General features: G+C 38.3%; 5 protein-coding genes and 1 non-coding gene across 8 annotated transcripts; 3 read left to right on the top strand and 3 right to left on the bottom strand.

Annotated features, from left to right (window-relative positions):
• Nucleotides 1-1,699: 1,699 nt before the first annotated feature.
• On the top strand, nt 1,700-8,026 carry LOC114735698 (topless-related protein 4). The gene is made up of 18 exons (XM_028923412.1): nt 1,700-1,907; nt 2,039-2,129; nt 2,244-2,423; nt 3,441-3,554; nt 3,632-3,821; nt 4,007-4,071; nt 4,211-4,387; nt 4,799-4,957; nt 5,054-5,222; nt 5,414-5,526; nt 5,634-5,760; nt 5,968-6,075; nt 6,161-6,331; nt 6,419-6,541; nt 6,624-6,716; nt 7,026-7,217; nt 7,288-7,454; nt 7,552-8,026. The coding sequence occupies exons 1-18, from the start codon at nt 1,880-1,882 to the stop codon at nt 7,697-7,699; spliced, it is 2,415 nt and encodes an 804-aa protein (XP_028779245.1). The 5' UTR covers nt 1,700-1,879; the 3' UTR covers nt 7,700-8,026.
• Nucleotides 8,027-8,100: 74 nt separating this feature from the next.
• TRNAR-CCG (transfer RNA arginine (anticodon CCG)) lies at nt 8,101-8,173 on the bottom strand. Its single transcript has one exon. It is a non-coding gene; the product is annotated as a tRNA-Arg (tRNA).
• A 1,027-nt stretch (nt 8,174-9,200) lies between these two features.
• LOC114735706 (probable clathrin assembly protein At4g32285) lies at nt 9,201-11,636 on the top strand. The gene has a single exon (XM_028923424.1). The coding sequence runs from the start codon at nt 9,499-9,501 to the stop codon at nt 11,245-11,247; it is 1,749 nt and encodes a 582-aa protein (XP_028779257.1). The 5' UTR covers nt 9,201-9,498; the 3' UTR covers nt 11,248-11,636.
• Nucleotides 10,644-24,221, bottom strand: LOC114735705 (uncharacterized). 2 transcript variants are annotated; one of them, XM_028923422.1, is made up of 5 exons: nt 23,755-24,221; nt 23,474-23,656; nt 22,579-22,944; nt 21,836-22,472; nt 10,644-10,672 (listed from the first exon to the last, which is right to left on the bottom strand). In XM_028923422.1, the coding sequence occupies exons 1-5, from the start codon at nt 24,088-24,090 to the stop codon at nt 10,644-10,646; spliced, it is 1,551 nt and encodes a 516-aa protein (XP_028779255.1). In that variant the 5' UTR covers nt 24,091-24,221. The 2 variants fall into 2 exon arrangements, with proteins under 2 accessions (XP_028779255.1, XP_028779254.1); XM_028923421.1 differs by lacking the exon at nt 10,644-10,672 and having other exon boundaries at nt 21,227-22,472.
• On the bottom strand, nt 13,853-15,605 carry LOC114735707 (glycosyltransferase BC10). Its single transcript, XM_028923425.1, has 2 exons — nt 14,242-15,605; nt 13,853-14,123 (listed from the first exon to the last, which is right to left on the bottom strand). The coding sequence occupies exon 1, from the start codon at nt 15,490-15,492 to the stop codon at nt 14,242-14,244; it is 1,251 nt and encodes a 416-aa protein (XP_028779258.1). The 5' UTR covers nt 15,493-15,605; the 3' UTR covers nt 13,853-14,123.
• On the top strand, nt 18,731-20,593 carry LOC114735708 (uncharacterized). Of its 2 annotated transcripts, XM_028923427.1 has the most exons (5): nt 18,731-19,067; nt 19,152-19,266; nt 19,434-19,548; nt 19,716-19,908; nt 20,130-20,232. In XM_028923427.1, exons 1-5 carry the CDS (start codon nt 18,967-18,969, stop codon nt 20,209-20,211), a joined length of 606 nt encoding a protein of 201 aa, XP_028779260.1. In that variant the 5' UTR covers nt 18,731-18,966; the 3' UTR covers nt 20,212-20,232. The 2 variants fall into 2 exon arrangements, with proteins under 2 accessions (XP_028779260.1, XP_028779259.1); XM_028923426.1 differs by having other exon boundaries at nt 19,716-20,593.

A 24,221-nucleotide genomic window follows, 5' to 3' on the forward strand; every position in this document is an offset into this window, starting at 1 on the left:
ATAAATTCAATTTTGAGTAAGAATAATACACATCGGGTGCCCATGTGTCTACCATGTAGAATATCTGGGGTCAACTTTAAGTTGAATCAGGAAAGTAACGGCTAAACATAACGTTTATATTAGTCTAGGATATGGACGCACCATTTTAATTAGTTTAGGACATTAGATGCACCCAAAATTACTTTAGGCTACTAGACGCACCTGGATAAATAGTTTGGGGTGCTGGACGCACTTTAACCTTAAAAGCTAATAAGAAAGGTCTTATAAACGAGATTGGAAGAATCACTACCCGCATGTTCAATCCAGTCTAATTTTCTCATATATTAACAATTTTTAATCGAACTATTTTTTATCATCCATTTGAACTTTTTAAATTTATTTGTTTAATTCAAAAACCAAGAAAAAAGAGGCTGTGTGAAGTGAACATCTTGTGGTTGTATGCTTTTTATGGGGCCCGATGGGAAGTTTAATAATCTTTTCGCGTAATTTTGAGAATTCGATTCATTCCATTATGAAATGAAAGGGTTTAGAGCGGAAGTGATAAACAACTAACATGAGAAACATTCAGGGGGGATTCTAGTAGGATTTTTTCTCGGTTACAATCTTGTAATCTTATTAAATTGTTATGTAATTAACTTTTTATTTAACACATACGTATACTTCTACTTGAAGCAATCCTATTTGAAATACTATTGAACACTACATATAGACGCCTCGTCCATTAAAAATTCAAACATTGATTTACTACTTCATAATGGACTAACCTTTTTGGTTAGTTACGTACTCATCAGGTCTTATTTATAAGATACTTTTAGTATATCTCACACAGATCAAGAAAAACCTTAAAATATACTAACTTTTCATTAAAATATAACAATTTTTTAACTTTATTCCTATTTAATATATACATCTTTCAAAAAAGATAACTATCTACATTATAATAAATGAAGAACAAAATACTATATTTATATTAAAGATTTAATGAAATAATTTATAAATAAGATAAAATTTTTTTACTTCTACCCTGAAAATAAGACGAGAGAAGTATTTATGATTTGAAATTTGTATGGAAGTTTTCGCCCACATTTTTTGTGGTTTCCAAAGGAGGGCCCGAGTTCTGCAACCGCCCAAATATAGAGAACGCACTTTTTTGCCCCCCTATGTATTGATTGTAGTAATATTGTATTCTGTTGGCCATTACATTAACTTGGACGCATGAGTACTATATTTGCGATTATGTGCAGTAAAGATAATCCAAGTTGCCCATATAATACTACTTGAATAGAAATAAAAACTGATTTACCAATTTAAATTGATTAATAAATTTATTAAATTAATTATTTGTAATAAATAAATATTACTTTTTTAGAATATCTTTATTAATCATATATATTTAGTAGAATCTTTAAGATATATAGCTATTACAATAAATAATTAAAAAAATATGAGAGAAAATGAATTGGAATCTTATATTTAAAATCAAATTGAAAATCAAACTAACTCTTATATTAAAATAGGAGGTAGGAGTATGCTTTCTAAACATTTTAATTGATATTTTATTAGTTTTCTTATATTTTTATGAAAGCATGATATTTAAAAGTTAAATTAACTTTTTTCTTTTGGATATTTTTACTTTGCAGGGAAAAAAAAGGCCCAAAAAACCAAAACAACTACCTCGGAAAGAAGCTCGCAGGAGGGTGAGAAGCAGGTAGCGATGTCAACGAAGTTCTGACAATTTTTTGCAATAATAATAATTGTTGGTCTGGATGTTTCCGTACGTTTCAACCCCCAGTGGAGCAAAGAGACTTGACTTTGAGCCAGAAGGACTCCAACAGTTCAACCTGTTTTCTCCTTCCAGTCATTCTTGTACTGAAGATCAATGGACGCCGAAGAAAGCACCTCTGCAAGTATGGTTTCCGCCTCCCTGATATGCTATTTTCCTGTCCTGTTAAACTACATTTTCCCTCTTTTGATTCGTGGGCTCAAGTTTGCAAACCCTAAGCGTATATTCTAATATTCAATCCTGCTTCCTGTGTAGGGGTGCATGTGGACTCGTATACTTATAAGCAACTGATCATTTTGATCCATCAGTTTCTTGCGGAGGAGAATTTCGAGGAGAGTCTTCATCTGTATGATGAAAATTCCATCTTGTTATTATAGTCATTATGATACTGCTACTGCATATGAGTTTGGGAGTTATTTTGTAACTAAACCTTTTTCTTTTTTCATATTTCTCTGTGAAGATTTGAGCAAGAATCAAGAATTTATTTCAATCTGAGGTATTTTGGGGATGTAATTGTCAATGGTGAGTGGGAGAAGGCAGAAAATTATCTTTCTGCATTCACAAGGACCGGTGATAGTTTTTTGTCAAGGGAGATATTCCACAGGATGCGGAAACAGAAATGTCTTGAGACAATGCTCAGGTATACGCTCAGATCCATCTATACTATGAATATGATCCTTTGCTGTCTTTGTGTCTTTAATCGTTGACTAGATAGCTTAGTCATCAAATATTTTTCAAGATGGCGAGTTCTATATACATTGAAAAAAAAAAATGGAAACACCAAAAGTATAGCCTAGTAACTCTGGCATTCAAGCATCAAAAAAAAAAAAAAAACTCTGGCATTCAAGATTAAAAAAGGCCTTTTTTTTTAATGCGAAAACTAAAATATGCGTTAAAACTCATTTCTTTAAAAAAAAAAAAAATCACGTGATTATCACGTGATTCCTTGTTCATCATCCTCACTTTATCCCTCTATGAAATTCTAAAATGTAGTTCCCTCAAATTCCCTCTTCCCACTGCGTTGGTTTTAATTGACATATAATGTTTTTATTTTCTTGGGCATGTTCTAGCCTTTTAAGGGTGAAACGTGTTTTAAAGTTCGTATTTTAAATTCCCTCACTACTGGTTTTATGCTCTGGCAGAAACTACTTGGGCACGGGTTTGAGAGCTGTAGGCGGTGTTCTTTTGATGTCATTTTTCCCTAAAAATTGTAGACTAGTTAAGAGTTATGTTAGTTTCCCCTAAACAGAAGACATTGGATCTGTATCTGTCATTTTGCATACAGAAATTTTGAAACAAAGTGACTCAAGGGATGGACATTTATACTCAAGCACACGGATACTTTGACGTGTAAAACTTTGAAGATAAATCGTTTCACACGACTCAACATGAACGTGCACTTGCAAACATTCATGTTTAATATCTTGTCATGTGTATCATATTCAACTCCTAATGTTTGAAACTTTATATTAGCGATATACTTGCAAAGTAAAAAAGACAAACGACATTTGAATATGATGAGTATTTTTTGCATTATCATTTTCTAATAAATACTAAATCGAAAGTTCTTAGGCTATATCATTCTAGTTATTACTATGACATGTTCCAACGCGTACTGAAGAACTTGTGATCTTTGTGTTTGGCTGATTTCCTCCAGAAATAACCTTGCTGAAGCTGAAACCTTTTTGCAGAAGGATTTAAGTCTGCTTTCTGCTTCTGCTGCTGATCATTATGGAGAGTTTACCAAGGTCCATTTTTCAGGGAGTATCAGGCAAGCAAAATATATTATTTTAATAGGGTTTTCGATAAGGATTTCTTCTTAAAGTGATATGGACAATTAATCTGCAGGAATGATGAGAAATTATCCTGGCACATTTCAGTACACACGAGGGCCAACTTGCAGAGTGATCTGAAGAAGTTAATAGAGGAAAATCCTATTTTCCAAGATAAACTCTCGCTTCCAAAATTAAATGCTTCTGGACTTTTTTCAATAATGTGTCTCATCCACACATGCCCAGAAAAGGAAACGAGCATTAAAGTAAATCAGTTTTTTATGTTTAATATGCTTTTATACTTTTTAATTGTTTTTGCACACAAAGGCCCATTATTTGATTATTTTCCTGAAAATAATTTAGAATATAAGAATATGAACTTTGTGTGCTCTTGTGTTGCCTGGTTTCATGCTGAGTCCTCTCATCTGATACATGCATAGTATATATGCAGGAAGAACTAATTTACTTAATTCTTCAGTTTCTTGATGAAGAAAAGTTCATGTTGACTCGTCACAAGTATGCTATTGCTGTATGATGTCTTTTGTGTTTTCCTAGTCTATCTTTTTCCTGATATCTTTTTATTTTATTTATTGATTTTAAAAAAAGTGATGTTAACATTATTTGTTGAATGTGCCCAAAAACATGTTTGGTGAAGATTGGAGCAAGAAACAAAGATGTTTTTCAATCTTAATCATTTTGGGAAATTAATTATTGATGGAGAATGGTATGAGGCAGAGAAGTACCTTTCGGCCTTCACAAAATTGGATGACCAGTATCCATTACAGAGAATTTTCAAGATACGAGATGGAAGACACCTTGAAGCTTTCGATGGGTAACTATCAGATGCTATTGTTTTCTTGTTTCTTTTCATTTATGTTTTGTCAATGGGAGGGTTGTTTGGTACTGTGCAAAAGGATAAAGGATTTACACAACCAGTACCCATTTACCTAAAAGTAAATAGAAGTCGTTGTTTTCAAATGCTTGTTATGTTACATGTCTTAAGAATAAATTTATTTTGTAAAAGTTCCATTATTGGGTTTTTCCTTTTGAACACTCATTGTGTGCTTTGGCATTGGAGTTAATTTCCAAAGACCACTGTCCTAATATACAGATTGCTGAAACACAGAAGGCTTCTGACTTTTATCTTTTGAACTTATTTTGCCGTTAAACAGAAGGCTATTGTTTCCTTTTCTTTTTTCAGTCTGAATTATCATTAATATATTACTCTCATCTTTTCTTGCAGAAAGAGTGACTATTTATCCAACTTTACTGATCCTTCTTCTGTAAGAGCTGACCTGATTGATGGTCGGAATCAATTAATTAGCAAGTATCCTATTTTGCAATATAAAGTCAAGTTTCCTTGCATGAATAAATCAAGACTCTTGACAATAATCAAGCAGACGTAAGCTAATCATTTGTTAGTTGTTTATGTTTTTAGGTTGTTAATTCAACAGCCTTTTCTCTTTCAAAAGAGGTAATTCGCCACTAAACATTGCAGTATGGATTGGTGGTTTCTCCATCATACAGAAGCAAGGGCTAATCCTGATAACAGGACTTTTTCTCTGGCTACTGTACCTAGAGTACCTTACCTTTGTTATGGTCCATCTGTTCCCATTAGTTCATCTAGTTTGGAGACAGGAGAATCAAGCTCACCATGGACTTGTGGGGTAAGAAAAGGACAGTCTACAATTCATTCTGTTATTTGTAATTCAGTTATTTGTTATCTAGACTTTCAGTTGGGAAATCAGTAAGTATCTAGACTGCAATTGAAGTGTAGGTGCAGGCAAACGGATTGTTGTGTAATTCCCTCTATACCCTCCACAGTCATTAACCTTTTCCATTTCAAATTGATGTTCAGTCTAACGATGCAAGCTGCATGACTGATGCGAATTCTGGGTTCAGCTTGAAGAGAACTGAAAAATCTGAATTACAAGTCACAAAAAACTGCTCAAGCCAGAAAGAGATGGAAATGTAAGTTCCATGCAGATGAAGAAGAACTGATCTTGCTGCGTGAAATTTTTTGGGGAAAAATTTTTTGTGCAAGACTAATTACCCCTTTTCATTTGCATCATAAATAGAGGAAGTAACGACCAGATAGACCAAAATTGTGGAGTTGGCATAAAATCATCAACTGATATAGTAGAGATCAATGAACCATCTCAATGCTGCATGCTTGTACTTCCTGATGATTCATTGTTCGCAAGGGTATGAGTCTCCTATCCTAGTAAATAAGCAATAGAAGATATGATTTATGAGGAGCTTGTTCCAGGTCAAGTAATGTGAAGTTTTTTCTCATTTATTGGGATATTGTGCTACCTATAAATCTGAGATTTGAATATCATTTGGTACTTTCTTTGGTTTTGGCTATTAAACTTTTAGCTGTGATACTTACTGGTTTATGAACCATGTCAGGTTGCTAGATTGAATTATACTTGTTCAGGGGATTTCATACTGGCCTTAGCCCAAAATGCTGTGCACAAACTTTGGCTTTTACATGATGATAAATGCTTGTCAGGAAAGGTACTGCATTGCTGTGCATTGAATCCTTGTTTTCATCATTTGCTTCTGTATGAGGGATAATTTTGTATGCTGTCTTCCTGTGCAGGCATTAACTGATATACAACCTTCTTTACATCAACCTTCGAATGGGCAAGCTATGACAAATTATGCAAGTGAAAATCAGAAGGACGTTGATCACTGCTTTGCACTGAAAGATCATCATCTTCTGTCAGCTTCAGGTGGAAGAATCTCCAGATATAATCTGAAGACATTAGAGGTATCAACGCTGCCAGCTTCCTGTTTATATAGTGTATTGTTTCTTGCCGGTTTCTTTTATTTTCTCCCACGTGTTCATTTCCTGCAGACAGTGGATACATTTGCAGTGCCTCCACCTGTGGCTACGTATTTCATTTTTCTCTCTCAAGAGATCTTTGCTATTGCTTTTGATGATTCAAGAATTTTAATTTACTGTACCTGCACGAAAAAGGTTGGGAAACATGTTAACTTTGGGTTTGAGTCAACCTTGCAAAATGGGCATTATCTTTTCTTTTTTTTCCCCTAATTGTCAGGTCAAAGCCGAGCTCCAAGGTCATCAAAAGACCACATGTCTTGCTTTTTCTCAAAGTTTAAATGTGCTTGCGTCATCAGGGACTGATGCTCAGGTGTGCTGATATTTTGGGTATCTCATGTCTTAATTGGTTTGTCTTATAGGCCTTCTGTCTCTAAGAAATACGTACATATATCCTTTGCCTCATTTGCCTTGTCATTTAGTCTATTTTTAATTTCTGTTGCAAGTTTTTGTCAGGAAACTAAAATCGCTTTAGCTTTGGTTGAATTCAAATGTAGTAACACCCTATGACTCTGTGCTTTTCTATGTTATCTAGTCCTAGCTAGTGGTAGGAAGGGGATGGAGAAATAATTCCTCCTCGTTAACTCATTACCTTTCAACTTACAGAAGGTTTTTTGTGTAGCTTTGTGTTTGGGATGCAGCTGGATGGAAGAAACGGGCAAGTAAGACTTTGTACAGTTTGCATACAGGGCAGGTGCCAAACCCGCCGGTAGTGAACTACATTGAATTTCACAAGGACCAAGCTCACTTACTAATTGTCAATGAGAGGCAGATAGACATATATGAAGCACCTATGCTGAATCACTTTATGCAGGTATATGCCAACAGCTTTGATTAGTTATGTTTGATAGTTCAAAATTTAATCTTGTGAAGTATTTGTTCAGAGAGTTCTACCAGAGTCAGATCCGCCCATTACTTACGCTACTTATTCATGTGATGGTCAATCAATTTTTGTGAGCTTCAAAAATGGGTGCATAAAAATCCTTTCCAGCGAGGCACTTGAAGTAAGATGCAGGATCAGCCTTAGTGCGTATGCACAACCAAACCCTAGGTATTTCTTTTCTTTACAATGGGTGATGAAATTGTTAAAAGTTTCAACGAACTTGTTAACTTTTAAGCTCAGCTAATGATATAGCGGTTTGGCGCAGCTTGGAGGTGTATCCTACAGTTGTGGCGGCACATCCATATAAACCAAATCAAATTGCCCTTGGGCTAACTGATGGTAGGGTTGTTCTTCTTGAGCCTCTAGCGTCTGAAGGAGGGTGGAGAAAGGAAGGCCGAACTTCTTGCTCCTAACTTCTACAACTAGTAGCACCTTTTGATTTTTGTCTGACTACATTTGTATCAGGGGAACTTGTATATATCTTAAACCCAGCCTGCTGATCTATATCCTCTTGTGTTTCACTACCCCCCCCCCCAAAAAAAAAAAAAAAACTCTTTCCTCTTTGTTGGATACGGACGGCTGGCCGATGTGATCGTGAGGGTTGGAGGTTTAAATGTAGTTGGGGGAGAAATAGCAGCTCAGTGACAATTTGTACTCCCTTTGGGGAGTAGTGTTATGGCTGGTGCTGTATTCATTTGTAAATTGGAGATCAACTCACAAAATGGAAAGGAATTCATTCATTTCTGTTTCCGGATGATGATTCCAGCGTTTTGTTTTCCCAAAGTAGTTGTTCAGAAAATAAAGATTAAAAAAGCGATCACGGTGGGACTCGAACCCACAATCTCCCGCTCCGGAGGCGAGCGCCTTATCCATTAGGCCACGCGATCAAATCGTCTGGTCGTTGTGCTCGTCCTGAGTTGAATTTTTATTTAATAATCAAAACGCGCAAGTCGCAACATGGATCAATCTGACGAAATCTTTTCGTTAGTTACTTGCTCTCGGTGACTCATTCGAGAATTACCTTGTTACATTATCTATCCTAGATTTTATGTGAATAATTAAATTACACAAAGCCATGTACACTTTGGCTTATATATATAATTTCTATAATATTTAAAATTTCACTATAAATCCCTTGAAACTTTCAAATTTATGCAAATAAATCTTTATTATCAATTATTCATTATTTAATTAATGTAGTATATCATGATAAGAGTTATTTAATTATTACTTAAAATTTAAGGAATTTATAACGTGACTCAAGTTTATGGTATTATGTTTATAATTTATATAGCTCAAAGTTTAAAGAAATTAGCCATAGAAGAACAAAATGAAGTTTGTGATCAATAGGAGGTAAGCTTTGATCATAGTGAAATAATTGGTGGAAGAGTGATTACCTGCACAAATTAAAAGGGTCATTGATCAAGTTTTTAATTGCTTACGTGTGATTTAGATTTCAAAGGGGTTCGTATAATTTGGCTAAATAAAATATATAAAAAGTCACATTTATTTCAAAATAAAGACCTATTTTCTTGTTATTATTTATTCTATTTAGATATTTTTGAATGAGATTTAGATTTAGATTTTTTTTATTTTCATAGTAAATTTTATTATGCTCCTTGATCTTTAAATATAAGACTTATATAACACTCATTTTGTAGTATAAATTATGCTAGAACAGAATAATAATATTTTTAACTTTAAAATAATATTTAATCATTTAATACTGAGATGTAAAACTATATTAGTCAAAGTTATTCGATGATCATATTTTTATGTTAATGAAACAATTATTATATCCATATTCCCCAGTCATTGTTTTCTTTCTTTTATGCCAACCATCTCTGGGTTTTTTATAGTTAGCTTCTCTGAATTGAATTGCCGTCCTCTTTTCAGCTTCTTCATACGACATAAGCTCATCATCAACTATTTTATATATGAGAAGTTGAAAAGAAAAGGGCAACTCATTTCTGAGACGACAACAACGGTAAGCACCAACATCCAGCGATTAATATGTTCTTTTATCTACTCTCCGAATCAAGGCAAGGCGAAGACACTGAGGTGCGGACGATCAAGCTTATCAAAATCCATCTCCTTGATAAGTCGTATTTTTGAGCTTGGCGAGTCAGTTTAAATACAGCTCACAGTCGGAAGTGTTAGATTGGTACGAAAGAAAAAAGTGTGCCGGCGGTGAATCAATCCAGAATCAGATATGGCGCCAGGCACGATCCGTAAGGCGATTGGGGTGGTTAAGGACCAGACCAGTATTGGGATAGCGAAGGTGGCGAGCAACATGGCGCCGGAGCTCGAGGTCGCGATCGTGAAAGCGACGAGTCACGTCGATGACCCTGCCAGCGAGAAGTACGTACGCGAGATCTTGAGCTTAATATCTTACTCTCAAGGCTATGTTCATGCGTGCGTATCCTCCGTGTCCAAGCGTTTAGCGAAGACCCGGGATTGGATTGTCGCTCTCAAGGTCCTCATGCTCCTGCACAGGTTGATGAAGGAGGGACCCCCTTTGTTTCACGAAGAAATCTTGTACGCGACCAGGAGGGGAACCAGGCTGTTAAACATGTCTGATTTTAGGGACGAGGCTCGCTCCAGCTCCTGGGATCATTCGACTTTCGTGAGGACTTACGCTATGTATCTCGATCAACTCCTCGAATTTATGCTGTTCGAGAAGAAAAGTGAGGGTGCTAGGGGCAAGGAAAATAGTTTCAGGTTTCCACCACGACGGCCATATGTATATGAGTATGACTATGGCAGAAGGGGAATGAGACGGACCCGATCTTTTGGTGACGTGAATGAAACAGGGGGTCGAGAAGGTAGAGAGGAGAAGAGGGCTATGACACCATTGAGGGAAATGAAGCCTGAAAGGATTTTTAGGAAGATGGGTCATCTCCAGCGGCTTCTAGATCGTTTCCTAGCTTGTAGGCCAAGGGGATTGGCAAAGAATAGTAGGATGATTTTGATTGCGTTGTATTCTGCTGTTAAGGACAGTTTCAAGCTGTATGCTGATATTCGTGAGGTTTTGGCTGTGTTGCTTGACAAATGTTTTGATATGGAATACCCAGATTGTGTTAAGGTGTTTGATGCTTATGCCAGTTCGGCAAATCAAGTCGATGAGCTCGTTGACTTCTACAATTGGTGCAAGAATACTGGTGTGGCTAGATTATCAGAGTACCCAGAAGTTGAGAGAATTAATAGTGAGTTATTGAAGACGCTGGAGGAGTATTTGAGGGACCGAGCAAAGAGACCAGAAAGTCCAGAGAAGAACAAAGAACCTCCGGCAGTGGCCAAAGAGGAAGAGGCGGTACCGGATATGAGTGAAATTAAAGAACAGCCACCACCTGAAAATTACTCCCCACCTCCATCACCACCACCACCTGAGCCAGAACCTAAGCCACAGCCACAAGTTACAGAGGACTTGGTAAATCTAAGAGACGACGTAGTCACTGCAGATGATCAGGGTAAGAAATTGGCTCTGGCATTGTTTGCTGCCTCACCAACAAATAACGCAAATGGAGAGCCTGAAGTAAGTTCTGCTTGGCAAACCCCAGCTGCTGAACCTGGGAAGGCCGATTGGGAATTGGAATTGGCACAGACTGCTAGTAATTTATCGAGGCAAAAAGCAACTTTAGGTGGTGGGTTTGATCCACTGTTGTTGAATGGCATGTACGACCAAGCATTGGTAAGGCAGCATGTAAAGACTACCACACTGAGTGGAGGGAGTGAAAGCAGTGTGGTATGGCAAAGGCCAGGGAGAAACACAAGTCCTGTTCTCGCACTGCCTGCCCCAGATGGATCTGTGCAGAAACTGAATCAGGACCCTTTTTCTGCATCGTTGAGCTTTCCACCCCCTTCATATGTACAAATGGCTGATATGGAGAAGCACCAGCAATTTCTTGTGCAGGAGCAGCAACTATGGCAGCAATATTCAAGCCAGCTTGGCCAAAATTAGTGGTCTTAAGGATTACTATCCTAGAGGTCCTGTGCCAATTAAAATGACCCCTCACTTCCACTGGGTATTCCCTGTGCTTACCGAATGCTGACCCCCCCCCTTCTTTCCATCAAATATCTACTGTTGATTTTCTTGAATTTTTTCCCCATGATTTGGTGTTTTTCCTTGTGTTATACTTGATGCTACCTCATTCCTGAGATTTGTTCCTTGCAAGTATATATCGTGGGAATGTTTGGGAGACTGAGCTTAAGAGGTGAATTATTGCTTGGGTCTTGAGGGTCGGAGATGTATAGTTCAGTTCTCATGTCTATGTTTTGTAATAGTAAAGCTTTCTTCTGCATACTGTATACACTGTTTCTTGCTCTTCGATAATATCTAACTACCCCACATTTTCACTGCCCGTTATTAAACATAATTTGAGGAGAATACCAGAGTTCTTTGTGTAGACAGATGAAATATGTTCTCGTAGTAGAATTATTTCTCTGCAGCTTCTAAAAATATCAAAAGAGATGTCGCCAAGTGCTTGATTCAGCTGATAAGAAAGTTATAATACTACTCCTCCGATCTTTAATATATGACCTAATTGTTAAGTTGGTTTTAGTTTAAATATAAGACTAATTTCTCATATTTATCAATTTTCTCTAAATTACCCCTATGGATACTCCCTCAACCATAATCAAGTAAAAGAGGGAGAGGAGATATTAAGAAAAATAATTATAGTGTTTTAGAAAAAATGTGTCACATTTCTTATAATTAACTAACTTACTTAATTTTATTAATCTAATCAAATTAGTTAAATAAGTTTTAAGGATAGGAGGAGTAGTTTAACTAGATGTATCAAGTTCCTCCTAGAATTAAGCAATATTACGCCTCTCTTTAATTTTCTTTTAGAGCCGAAATTTGGGATTTTTTTTAACTGATTTATTTGTACCATAAATTTCTGAACTTCTGTTCTGCAAGAAAGTCAACGGTGGGGCCCTAGCCCCCTAGATATGTAGAGTAGTTTCCTAGTTTTTATTTTATACTTCCTCTACTCTTATTTATAAATTTTAAAATTGAAAAAAATATGTGATCCATTTTATAAGTCTAATTTAAAATTTATCTAAATATTTAATGTATTTTTTTAATTTTATTTTTAATTATTCATTTTCTTTCCTTTATCATACTCTTTTATCACATTTTTTATGAATTTTTTATTTTTTTCTCACTTGTTATAAAAATATACAGTATATTAAACAAAACCATCTTTTTAACTTCTTTATTAATTTTAATTAATTATCTATTATTCATAAAATTATTATTATTTATGAATTAGTTATTTGCGATTTATAACAAGGAGGAGGGAGTAACTATTTGGCTGTCTAAATGCATAATTCTGACCGTAACAAGTACTGAAACTAGACTGGAGTAAAACAATTTGTAGCCTATTAGATTTCTGAAGAGGATTGTAATCAGAAATAACTTCAAACGTGGTGAAATCTTGAGTTCTCTAGACTTCCAGTTTCTCTGGGCAACCAAATATATCGAAATCGTGTTGTTCCCCAAAAAAACATAAATAAAATACTTTGCAGGTTTCATTTTTGGGGGAATTACATCAAATCCCACAAAAAAAATAATTACCAAAAGTCTCAATAACAACTTTAACAATCTATAATGACTTCTATAATGAGAATAATAATCTCTGAGATTTGTTTTTCAATTGTTTTTTTCTTTGGGACCTCATTATAATTTTTTCTTCATTTTTTTCCTTATTTAATTTTACTCCTTGTCGTTATCGCTGTCGTCTTTTTTTCCCCTTCTCAAAGTGAGAGCACAATACAATACAATACATTGACAAAAGTTACAGTGAAGTCATCAGTTGGATTTAAAATAGCTGGGTGTGGGATATATAATAGTCTCAATCACGCCTAACCTCACTCGAGTCAAATGTTGCTCCGATGATGACTTGCGGACATAATTTGATGATCTAATGAATCGATGTTTTGCTCAAACCTCCATTAATTTTATCTTTTTTTTTAATTTTCAATTTCGACTTAAAATCCGAGAAGTTCTTGTGTGCTTTATGAACTTGCTTTTTCTTTTTTTTTCCCCCTCTTTATCACAGCAAGTTTAAATTTAATGAATGAGATCAACGTCGCATGCAAAGCTTACTCACCCAACTTGTTTGGATTGATGAATGAATGCATTCCCTTTCTCACCTGAGAAGAGAGAGGAGAAAAAATTTAAATAAATTCGATTTTAAAAATAGAAGTTTTAGCAGATCAAAACATCGTTTGTTATTCCAACTTCCACGTTCTTATCCTTTGATAAATGATGAGGCCTTTTTCTTTGAATTCGAAATAAAGTCCAAAAGAAGCGTGGCCTTTGGGAAAATCATGATACAGTGGTCCTCGTGAGTAGTCTTCGGCTTTTGCAAGCATCATTTTCCCCCACCGCATGCCTCTACTTACTCCACCACCTTTTTTTAAGTCAAATTTAAACTATTCAAATCTAATATTTTAAGAATATCATGGGTTATTTAAAATTACAAATTGTAAGTTTTTGGGCCATTTAAGTAAATAAACCGTAATCAAAATCAGTAATTTTATCCCTATCGCCTCAACAATTCAACCAAAATAAACTACGTATTTTTATATCCTGGATCTGTAATGGCATTTATTGGCATAAAATGTTGCTCTCAGCATCTCCCGCACGCATATGCGACACGGCACAACATAATCCCATTGACCACCACTTCACGGCAGACAACAGACGCAACTTTCGCGCGCCACATGACATTTCACGGCAAACAACAAACCCGATTTTGGCAAGATCTGAACCCTTCTTCTTCATCTTGCCAAAACGTTGCCGTTTCAACGGTCCCTTCCATCTCCGTCCTGAATCCTAACATAATTATATGCCTAATCCACCGTCTTTGATGGAATTTTAAGTAATTAACTTAGAAATTACAGCCTTTGTACATATTCGCCCGATCAAATCCGCAGCATCATAAACCTAATCCTTCAAGATCATGCCGTTGGCTATGCTCATCAGCGGTTGCAACGCGTCGGGGGCGAACTTCCTCGCGAACAAGAACGGATCTCGCCGTCCACTACACAACTGCCAATCGGAGCCGTTGATCTCCTCGTCACCGTACCTAGGGATGCTCTTTCGCATGCTGTCGACGAGCTCGGGCCCCACCTCCGTCGCATTGTACGTGCGAGGGTGCCCGTCCACGCGGCCAGTCCAGTCCACGTGCGTGAGCGTAGCTGGCACGCACCCCTTGGGGTCCCACATGCTGAGAAGAGTGGGGAAGTAATTTTCTTCGGGGTAGCACGAGTACTTGCGCACGCATGGCAGCTTGAATTTCGACCAGAGTATCTGGTCACTCACCACCAGCCTCGCGTGCTTACGTGTCAGCGCCCAAAATTGTGATCCTATCCGGAAATCCTCCAGCTTCACCTCCGGGAGCATCACGTCGGGGCCACGCGCCGCCCACCTGGCATACGTCCATTTCTCGTTCTTCAGGATCTCAATGAAGCTCTGTGCAGACGGGATCAGCGTATTGTAGGTGAAGTTGAAGGAATGCAGGGGTATGCAGGCGGCTGACAAAAGGGCAAACATGTAGTTGGAAGGATCGTCGATGAGAGCGTGCGCGAGGAGACGACGCGCCGCCGCGGTGAGCGTTGGGGAGTACCTCTCCGTGTGTTTGGAAGGGATGATTCGGTCGGAGAAAACACCAGAGAACGGGGGATCATAGGAGAATCGAGGGTCGGCATGGACATAGATATTGAAGAGATTCTTGGGGGCTTTACTGAAATAAGCCTCCCAAAGAGGCGCGAACGGGAGAGGCGTTGTGGTGAGAAAGAGGAAGGCAATCTTTCTGGGCGGTTTAGGCTTGGCCTTGACCCGAGCGGCGACCCGGCACAAGACGTCGTCGTCGTCCGTCGGCGAGAGGACATAGCGGTATAGACTCTTGCGGTGGTGGTGAGAGTCAAAGAAAGATATGGATTGGGCAACAATGGCGGTGGGAATGGGGATGTTGAGGATGGGGGAGTCGGGGGTTTGGGAAGCGTCGGGCTTGGAATTAGTGGTGGCGGTGAAGAAAACGGCGAGGGGAAAGCAAAGGAGCAGGAGGCAGAAGAGAGAGAGAGGGTTTGGTGAAAGCATGGCTGAGCTGGGGAGATATCTCACAGAGACAGAGAGGGTGTATGGGTGAAGGGTGGGATTGAAGCAGAGAAGTATATTGACGGCGCAGATAAGCATCGCGGTTTCATGCGACACCTCATCATTATCGCCCCTCCGGATATTCGGTCACATGCATGCGTTTTCTTTGTTCTTTGCATTTGCTCTTATACCACATGTTCATTTGATTTAATCCCATCCTGAACTCATTTGTACAATAAATCCTTTTCAAATTTTAGATTCAGACCGTCATAATGAATATCCTATAACATCATTAAGTTTCTTTTAAAAGAGCGTCTTTCTTGGGATCCCTTCTCTTTTAATTTACGAGGATCTTAATCCCAATAGCCCCAGCTTACTAGAGTAGAATGTGCGGATTTCGTTTTCCTTTAAATCATATCAACTGAAAACGGGGAGATGCATTGCCGCAAAATTTAATATCCTTTCAAATCATTCCGAGGATAGGGTCACTAAGGAAGGAAAGGAGCTAATGTGAAATGTGGGCTCCTTTGAGTTGGGGTGGAGGCAAGTACAGGAATACAGCGGCTGATACGGTCGTGTCGTGTCAGTGGGGCGAAGAAGGCAAGTGAACAGGGAGCGCATGCAGGTCCAAATAGAGAAACACGTGGTTGCCACGCAATATCATTCGTTCATGTGGGGCCGGTTCTCTGACTCCTGTTCTCATGATCTCCGCCCACCTTCCCTTACGCTGTCAATCCCTCCATTTTTCTCTTTTTTTGTTTTTTTTTATTAATTGACATTTTATAGAAGAAAAAAAATTACTTTTACCTTCTTATTATAATATAGGGTTAATCCAATTTACCACTCATCAAGTTTATTTTTATTTTAATTTTAGCTTTTCAAGCTTCAGGTCATGAGTTTTGGTCCTTTAAATTTATTTTTGTCTAACACATTGATCTCTATAATTTAGCCTTGTTTGGATTCACGATCAATAAACGCATTCATATAAGTCGAGTCGAAATTGATTTTACATATTTACTTCGTATTCTGTAGATCATTATAAAAAAATTTCTTATAAATCATTCTAAACAAATTTTGGTCATTTTATTTTTTGAGAAATTAAAACTCATAATTTGAAGCTGCTTGTCTGTCAGTCTACAAATAAAGACCTGTCCTGACTTAAACTGCAAACTAAATTTTTTATTAAGCAATGAAAACAGTATTTTAATTGGACCCAACCAACTCGACTATCAATGCAACGAAGCGGACCCTTGAAGAGCTATTTGTTCCTTCACGCATAAAGACCTGTCCACGCTTCCCTGGACGGCCTTTCCCATCTTCCTTCTTGTGGACTGACTCAGTCCATAGAGCTTCTCTCTGGCTTACAATTGCTTTTTACAATTTAATTTATACCATTACGATATTAAATATATGAACCAATTAAAAAAAAAATCGGTTTTGATCCTAAAGGCAAATTTTTAATTTATTTTACTTTTCATATGTATTATTTTTCTAAATTAACTTACAAAACTTATAAATTAATATATAACGATACATGATTTAATATTATATAACAATATTTCAATAAAATCTTATCATATTTATTAAAATTGAATAATGTATTTAATTCTTTAATCTATTTAAATTAGTTAAATATTTTTTATATTATTGATTGGAGAAATATGAATGTACACGACTCTTAAGACTATTTTATTGAACTGTTATAAATAATAAAAATATAATAAAATTTTCTTTTTTCAATTAAGAGAGAATTTTATTAAACGAAAGTAAATCGGTTACATTAAAAAGAATCTCATTACTTCATGGAAAAATAAAATCAGCTTATCATAAAATTAGACGGTCTTTTAATATTTCGTGTAAAATCTAAGAAATAAACCGTACCATTGGTAATTTGTGAATTGTTTTGTTGCCATGTGAAAATATATTCTTCGAATCTTTTTGTTCCCATACATTTAATTTAATCGATATAATAAAAATAGTCCCCGCGCGCTCCCCCTTGAATTTGCAACAAAAATATTTTTCCAAAGTTCATAACTAGTTACATATATTACATATCAAAACAATAATCCAGTCAAAGGAAAAGCAACAGTATCTTTACTTACTAGCGAATCCTGCGTCAGAAACCCCAACAAAAATCGACATCGTCCCCTGCATTTGGGGCTAAACACGGAACCGGCGTTGTTTTTGTGGTCGTTTGATTTCTTGATCCTGCTCCCCTGTTTCAACACTCCATTATTGTTCTGACCATTATCGACAGGGAAGCTTACTGAACCATTGAATCGCTGGTCAGGGACAGGCGTACCGAACCCAATTTAGGAATCAAAAAATCGCAGCTCATGCTTAGACTTGGTATTCCATACTCCCTTTAAAGTAAGATTCATTTATGACTTTAATCGTTGGCAAAAAATTATTATTTTAATCACCAATTGTAATTAGCATGCATCTGTCTATGCAGAGAGATTTAAATTCTAAAAGCTCGAAGAAAATTCAGACACATGCTCATAAATTCTGTATAGAGTCACAGAGACGCATCAAGGGCTCAAAGAAATGGGTCTGCAGAATTTTGCACTATGGCCGAAGAAAGCTCAAAACTTTGTGGGGGATATCTCTCGACAGATCCGTTCCTCTTCACGACTCTATTCCGGCACTGTAAAGATAACCAGCCTGCGATTCTCATATGAAGTTCTTGTTGCTATGGATGCGACGGGTGTGAGGTTGTCTGAGCACTGTTATAATTATTATGACACTAGATTCATGGAATGGGAGCCTAACATTAAATAGGCATCTAAATTCTGGACCGATCCTCGAACTCGGACAAAAACCTGTCCTGACCCCTCATGCGAGTTCCATGTGGGGGAGGATGCAGAAAACTGAAAGTAAAAAGAGCTGTTAGGGTTTAATACCGCTAAATGCCAATTTAGCAGTGACTCGTCAAACACCAAACAGGGTAATTTAGTAACAAGCAGGATCGAAGCGGCCGAGTAAACATGAGGGACCCTAGCTGTCACAGTATGAGTAAGAGGTTGGGGTTGGTTCTGAGGTCACCGACAGTGACACACAGACCAAATGTTTATCAAATGAATGGTTAGGAGAAATGGGAGAAGCCAAAAGGCAGAAACTACAAAAAGCGAAAGAGACTCTTGGGGCTAGGGGAGGCAGGCATGAGGATGAGTGGGGGACACACCAAAACCAAACACTTCAATTCAATCAAACCCCTTCTACGCTTCCCTTGCACAAATAATAATAATTGAGGACTTTGACATGATATAAAGCAAAACCATATAATAAATGAATAAAGCAGACACAACACAACAGCAACAGCCTCCTCTTCTTCTCTCTCTCTCTCTCTCTCCCCCCGCTTTCCTTTCCTTTCCTTTCTCCTCACTACTGCTCACTGCCTTGTGGTGGTGGTACTGCATTTTGCTCAGAGCGTGTCCTGTTGAGTCTTTGGGAGTCTCACCGCTGAGGAAAAGGGTAAAAGTTGAAAATAAAAAGGGAAAGACTTGCCTTCAAGCCCACACGCAGCTTGGGGTCTTGTTTCTCTTGAAGAAACAGAGCACTCTGCTTCTGAAGATGCCACGCCCAGGCCCCAGGCCATATGACTGTGTTAGAAGAGCTTGGCATAGTGACACGCACCAACCCATCAGAGGAACCCTCATTCAAGAATTTTTCAGGTTCTTCCCCCCTTCTCCCCTTGTGTTCTATGTGTATATGTCTCTTCCAATACATTCTAATCTTTGGTTTTCTAAATGCTTTAGGGTTGTCAATGATATACATGGCCCTGCTACGAAGAAGAATAAAGAGTACCAGGAGAAGCTCCCTATTGTGGTGCTCAGGGCGGAAGAAATTATGTACTCCAAAGCCAATTCTGAGGTAATTTCTGTGGGGAGGAAAAATAGGAGAAATTTCACTGTAAAATTTTCATTTTCGACAGACGGGAAAGGCAGTATTGTATGATACTGAAAAAGCAAGCAAACTCGTTGTAAATTCTTCGTACAGAAGTCTTCTCCTTAACCTCCTGCATAACTATCCTTGCGTAGGCGGAATATATGGACCTTACAACACTCTTGGTGAGAGCAAATGACGCCATTGATACAGTAATTCGACGCGATGAAAGCACCGAAACTGGAGAGCATCTCCTGCCTTGCATTGAAGGTAAAGTGTCGCTTCTGGCTTCAAATTACTCAAATGAGAACTGTATTTGTATTTTTCTTCAAGTGTTTAGTTCTGTGCCAGTTTAGCCTCTTCCTCTGTAAAGAAGAGAGATGAAAATGGTTTATTTTTCGTTGGGTAATGTTCCTTCAACGTTTGGTATGATTCAGCTGCTCTGTGTCTGGGGTGCACTCCTGTAAAAGCTTCAAGGAGTCAACGCAATAGCCCAAGGTGTTATCTAAGTCCCACGGTTCAAGAGCCAGTACAGAAGCCTGCAAGAGGAGTTCATATAGCAAAACCACATTTTGTATCTCCTTGCTCAAATTTTGTGAAATCTACGCGTCTGGGTTCTGAATATCCAAGGTTGGCTTTCCGGAATAATGGTCCCATTCCTTCCTCTAACACATCGGCCTTTGTATCTGACCATTTCCCTTCAACTAGTAAAAAGCAGTGCTTGGAATATCAACCATTGTCAAACTTGTTTTCAGTTTACCCCTTGTATTATGGGAATCATCTCCCAGTTGATGAATCCCATCATGGTTCTACAATCTTGCATAAATCCGTTTCTAACACTTCCGGACCAGCTATTGTAGGTGGTGTGGGAAATCACTTGGCCTCCAACGTCACAGCTTCGAATCAGAAACCTCAGTCGCTCAAAAGGGGTGATCCTGATCAGAACCAACCCACAATGGGGGGATGTGATCTGTCTCTCCGGTTAGGTCCTCTCTCGAGTGTTGAAGAAAGGAATAAGCTCAGCGGTGAACTTGCCCAAACGATAAAAAATTCTCTTCCTTTGTGTGGGACAGACCAACAGTTCAGAAACGCAAGGCAAATTTCATTTGTTTGAAGCCTTAGAAATCAGGTGTGAGAAAAGTTGAGGTTTCTCTCTAGATTAGCGTTTGCGTTACTATGCCTCTTGAAATGGCAGTCCAATTATGTAACTTTGAGGATTGTCACGGCTATGTTTCAGAACACTCCTAAGTTAATGTAAATTTTTGGGGGGATTTCGGGGTGTTTCTGCAATGAAGTTAAATTTGTTATGTCGCAACTTATGTAGCTTGCTTACTATAATGTCCTGTTCTATCTTCTTGACGTACATATAGGATGCCTCTTGCAAATTTGCTGTGTAAAATTTTCGACTTTTGGAGAATACTATAATTCATACAACAGTTTTAACATCAAGACAATAAGGTGATATGTATATTTGGATGTTTGGGTGCTGGGTTAATCAGCTTTATGCATCAGGCAGACAGAAGTTATGGTATCCAAGTGGGAAATCGGGGAAAGAATCTCAATACTGGAGCTGCCCTACCTTAAATTATGCTGTTTAAGGAAATAATCTGGAAGCAATTAGGAGTGGGATGTGCGGGCCCAATGGGGTTCGTGGTTAGTGAAGTGATTGAAGAGAACTTAATTTGGCCTTTGGTTATGAAAATGGCGGACAAGGGCATCTCACTTTGCCATATCTAAGCATCATCTCTACTCTAAAAGTAAATATGCCGTATGGGCACGAGGAAGGAATGGACCACCTGTTGCTGTATGAGGCGTTATTCCATTCGGATGGAAAATGAAATGATTAGTGAATGACTTGATAGAGTACTTATGTCTGCTACTTTGCTTAAAGCTTGACAAGTGTGCTAGTTGGCCTTGCCCTCCCTAATATATATGCTTTACAAATGAATTAGATGAGGTGGAAAATTCAAATATATACAAAATATTTTCGGGCATAAATTGCTTCTTCAAATTGGCAAAATCAAATGGCTCCAAAGGCGCACATGTTACAAGAAAAAGATGGAGACATGCCTGAGTCTCCTGATATGTGTTTTCAAATGGGCAATCTTACTACACAAAGTGGGGAATCTTATGCTTTAGGAATTAGGAGACAAATATTCCAACAACAACCTTGTAGCTCCATTCATTTCCATGCTTCAAGAGGCATAGGACACGAGCAGTTAGCCACCAGGGCAAAAGGCTTGACGTTTTGCATTTGGTAGGACTGAAAAAACCAAGGCCTACCGGCACAGTTCAGCTTCTAAAGCCCCACTTGAAAAGAGAGAGGTCATTGTAGAAGACGTGGACAATGCAGAACTATAATGGAACTCAATCTGCAGGAGCCGGTGAAGATAGGGGCTAGAAATCGACCCTTTCTTTTCCTCTTCCTCTAAATACTTCAGTGGTAAGGCTGCAAGAAAGCGTTTGATGAACTCCTTGCAGCAATCTTTTCCACTGCAAACTAACTTGAGCTTTTCCTTCTCACTCACGAGACTGCTTCTGCTGCTGCTGCTGCAACTGCTGTTATTACTCCTCACTGCTTTATCTACTTCTTCATACATCAAGCTTGAATCATCGAACTTCAATATGAATGCCTCTTTGCACCCTTCAAAAAGCCTTTCTCCCAAGGAGTCTATAAGGTAATAAGCATCTGCTTCTAGCTTCAACACGAAGAAATGATCGTTCCAACTTACAATATAGATCCTTGGCTCGTAATCAACCACATCTCTGCTTATCTCATACCAAATTTCATCAAATGACATAGCTCCCCTCAAGGATCGAAACTTGTTAGGGGAGAAAAATCCTGTATATGATTTCCCAGGAACAACAGACAGAGGCCTCAGCTTGGCTTCTATGACAGTCTCAAGATCAAAGTGGTTGTCTGGGAAGAGCTTCGAGCAGGCATTATCCTTTTCACAAAGCCTTCTCCATTCAGAGGAACCTTCCGTGATGAGCCTATCAAATTCAGGTCTTGTTGGCATGTCTTTGTTCGAATGAAGCCAGTGGGCTACCAGAGTTACAAGTGCTGCACAAGCACTCTCGCCGGAGGCTTGTTCGCTTCGTTGATCAAACGAAGCAAAGAACACGCTAGTGTTGAGCTTTGCTTTCCCATCTCTGCTCATCAGTTCTTTCTTTTGCCATTCTTCGCCTGGTTTCTGCAACAAGACGAAACGAAAACGACCGTAAGCCTCTGAAAAAAATACTAGTAAAGTTCAAAGTAAAGAAGGTGATGTCATTACACTTATATGCTTATGTCCATACCGTAGTCAAAGTCTCTCGGTGCCTTGTGGTCGTGGCTCCAGAATTGAATCCCTTGAGGTTATTATTCCAGGACAAGTTTGACAAATTCCTTTGGACTCTGTCCAAACAATAATCTGTTTCTAACTTGTTCTTTGGGTTTGACCTTGCTGGGGCGTAAAAGCCAAGGCTACTCCCACTGCTTGTGGTACTTGTACTGGTGGATGATTTGGACGAGTCATCTGAGTCGAACCACCGATAGTCTTCTGAATCATATGGACTCAGTTCATCAATCTTCCTCTCGTTTTGTTTATCCTTGAAGGAGACCGAATTTTCGGGGGTTTTATGCAAGCCGTGAGAACTATTGAGCTTCAGAAATCTCCCAGAAACCTGTTCAAAGTTTCATCAAGAAAGTTAGTAGATGTAAATGTACGGTCAAATTTGTGCGGAAATTTTGCAGCTTTCAAATTGAAGTCCTATTCACGTAATAAAATAAGGACAAAGGCAAACAATTCAAACAAGAAGAAAAGGAAACCCCATAAAGAAATTCTTCCATAAACTCAGTCAACTGTACGATCGTAACGTGATTAACGTATGACCGCGAACTGTAGTCCACAACGTTAATTCACAAAGTCAATCGTATAATTATGAATTTGAAAATCAATAATTAAAATTACAAAATTTTTTAGAAAAATGTTAACCATTAAAATTATAAGTGTGAACTTTGAACCACCGGGAAAAAAAGTGGTAAACCGACCACCCATTCGAGACTCATCCGCGGAGACGAAAAGAGTGATTGACGTTATAATCAATGGCGAATTGCATATAACCAAAACTTATTTGACCCAAAAAAGAGAGAGAGAGGTCATAATCGTAATAAATTAAGGGGGGAAAAGGGGGAAATGAACTTGGAACATACCGAAAGGGTGGCTTCTATGGCCAAACCATTGATTCTCAATTCGATCGGAAGCTTTCTTCTAAGCTGACAATTCGACTTCGTCTTCCTCTGTTCCTCATCGAGCAATTCCGCCATCGTCAAGTCCATCGAAACTTTTCCGACCACCGCCATTTTAGCTCCGGCTTTTCCTTCATTGCTCTCTTCCTGCATTTTAATCAAATTACAGTGAGCGAAAAGTTAAAAAGAAACAGAACAATAACAGTTGATCAATAAATAATTAAAAACAAGACACGAAAGCTTACATATAAGACATGAAACGCCATGTCGCAGACAGCGGAGTCACCTTGGAGGACGACATGAAAATCTTGGAGGTCGCGACCCTCCCACGAGAGCGCCGGTGATTTTCTGATGGGTCTGCGGCGGGTGGTGAAAACGCACCGTCGTTTAGACTTGGGAAAAAAGGGAAGAGCAAAACGTGAGGTTGAGCTAGAAGAATCAGGTTTGGCAGCAATTTCAATGGCCATGGCCTCATTGCCACGCACCCTGGCGCCGAACAACCCCAATTCAAGCCTCAGGCGGTTAAGCCTCACCTCGTACTTGTCGCTCTGCTTCGACAACCTCGGCTTCCAGTACTTCATCTCGATGGTGTCGCCGTCGGTGGTTGATCTCTCCGTCCGTCGTGGGCTGAATCAAAACAAATAGGTAGTTTGTCTGTTGGAGAAATGAAATAATGAAGCCATGAGGGTACAGAAATACGAAGCGAAGGGAA

Source organism: Neltuma alba, unplaced genomic scaffold (genome assembly GCF_004799145.2).
Source record: "Neltuma alba isolate B1F8T4 unplaced genomic scaffold, ASM479914v2 tig00013249_pilon, whole genome shotgun sequence".
NCBI classification, from domain to species: domain Eukaryota; kingdom Viridiplantae; phylum Streptophyta; class Magnoliopsida; order Fabales; family Fabaceae; genus Neltuma; species Neltuma alba.

Coding starts and splice junctions, on each gene's coding strand:
- LOC114735698 (XM_028923412.1), top strand. CDS start 1,880: ATGGACGCCGAAGAAAGCACCTCTGCAA. Junction 5,527..5,633: donor AGCCAGAAAGAGATGGAAAT/GTAAGTTCCATG, acceptor CATCATAAATAG/AGGAAGTAACGACCAGATAG. Junction 6,076..6,160: donor ATAAATGCTTGTCAGGAAAG/GTACTGCATTGC, acceptor CTTCCTGTGCAG/GCATTAACTGATATACAACC.
- LOC114735706 (XM_028923424.1), top strand. CDS start 9,499: ATGGCGCCAGGCACGATCCGTAAGGCGATTGGGGTGGTTAAGGACCAG.
- LOC114735707 (XM_028923425.1), bottom strand. CDS start 15,492: ATGCTTATCTGCGCCGTCAATATACTTCTCTGCTTCAATCCCACCCTT.
- LOC114735708 (XM_028923426.1), top strand. CDS start 18,967: ATGCCACGCCCAGGCCCCAGGCCATATGACTGTGTTAGAAGAGCTTGG. Junction 19,068..19,151: donor CTCATTCAAGAATTTTTCAG/GTTCTTCCCCCC, acceptor TAAATGCTTTAG/GGTTGTCAATGATATACATG. Junction 19,549..19,715: donor TCTCCTGCCTTGCATTGAAG/GTAAAGTGTCGC, acceptor GGTATGATTCAG/CTGCTCTGTGTCTGGGGTGC.
- LOC114735705 (XM_028923421.1), bottom strand. CDS start 24,090: ATGAAGTACTGGAAGCCGAGGTTGTCGAAGCAGAGCGACAAGTACGAG. Junction 22,945..23,473: donor CCATAGAAGCCACCCTTTCG/GTATGTTCCAAG, acceptor AACTTTGAACAG/GTTTCTGGGAGATTTCTGAA. Junction 22,473..22,578: donor ACCGAGAGACTTTGACTACG/GTATGGACATAA, acceptor GTCTTGTTGCAG/AAACCAGGCGAAGAATGGCA.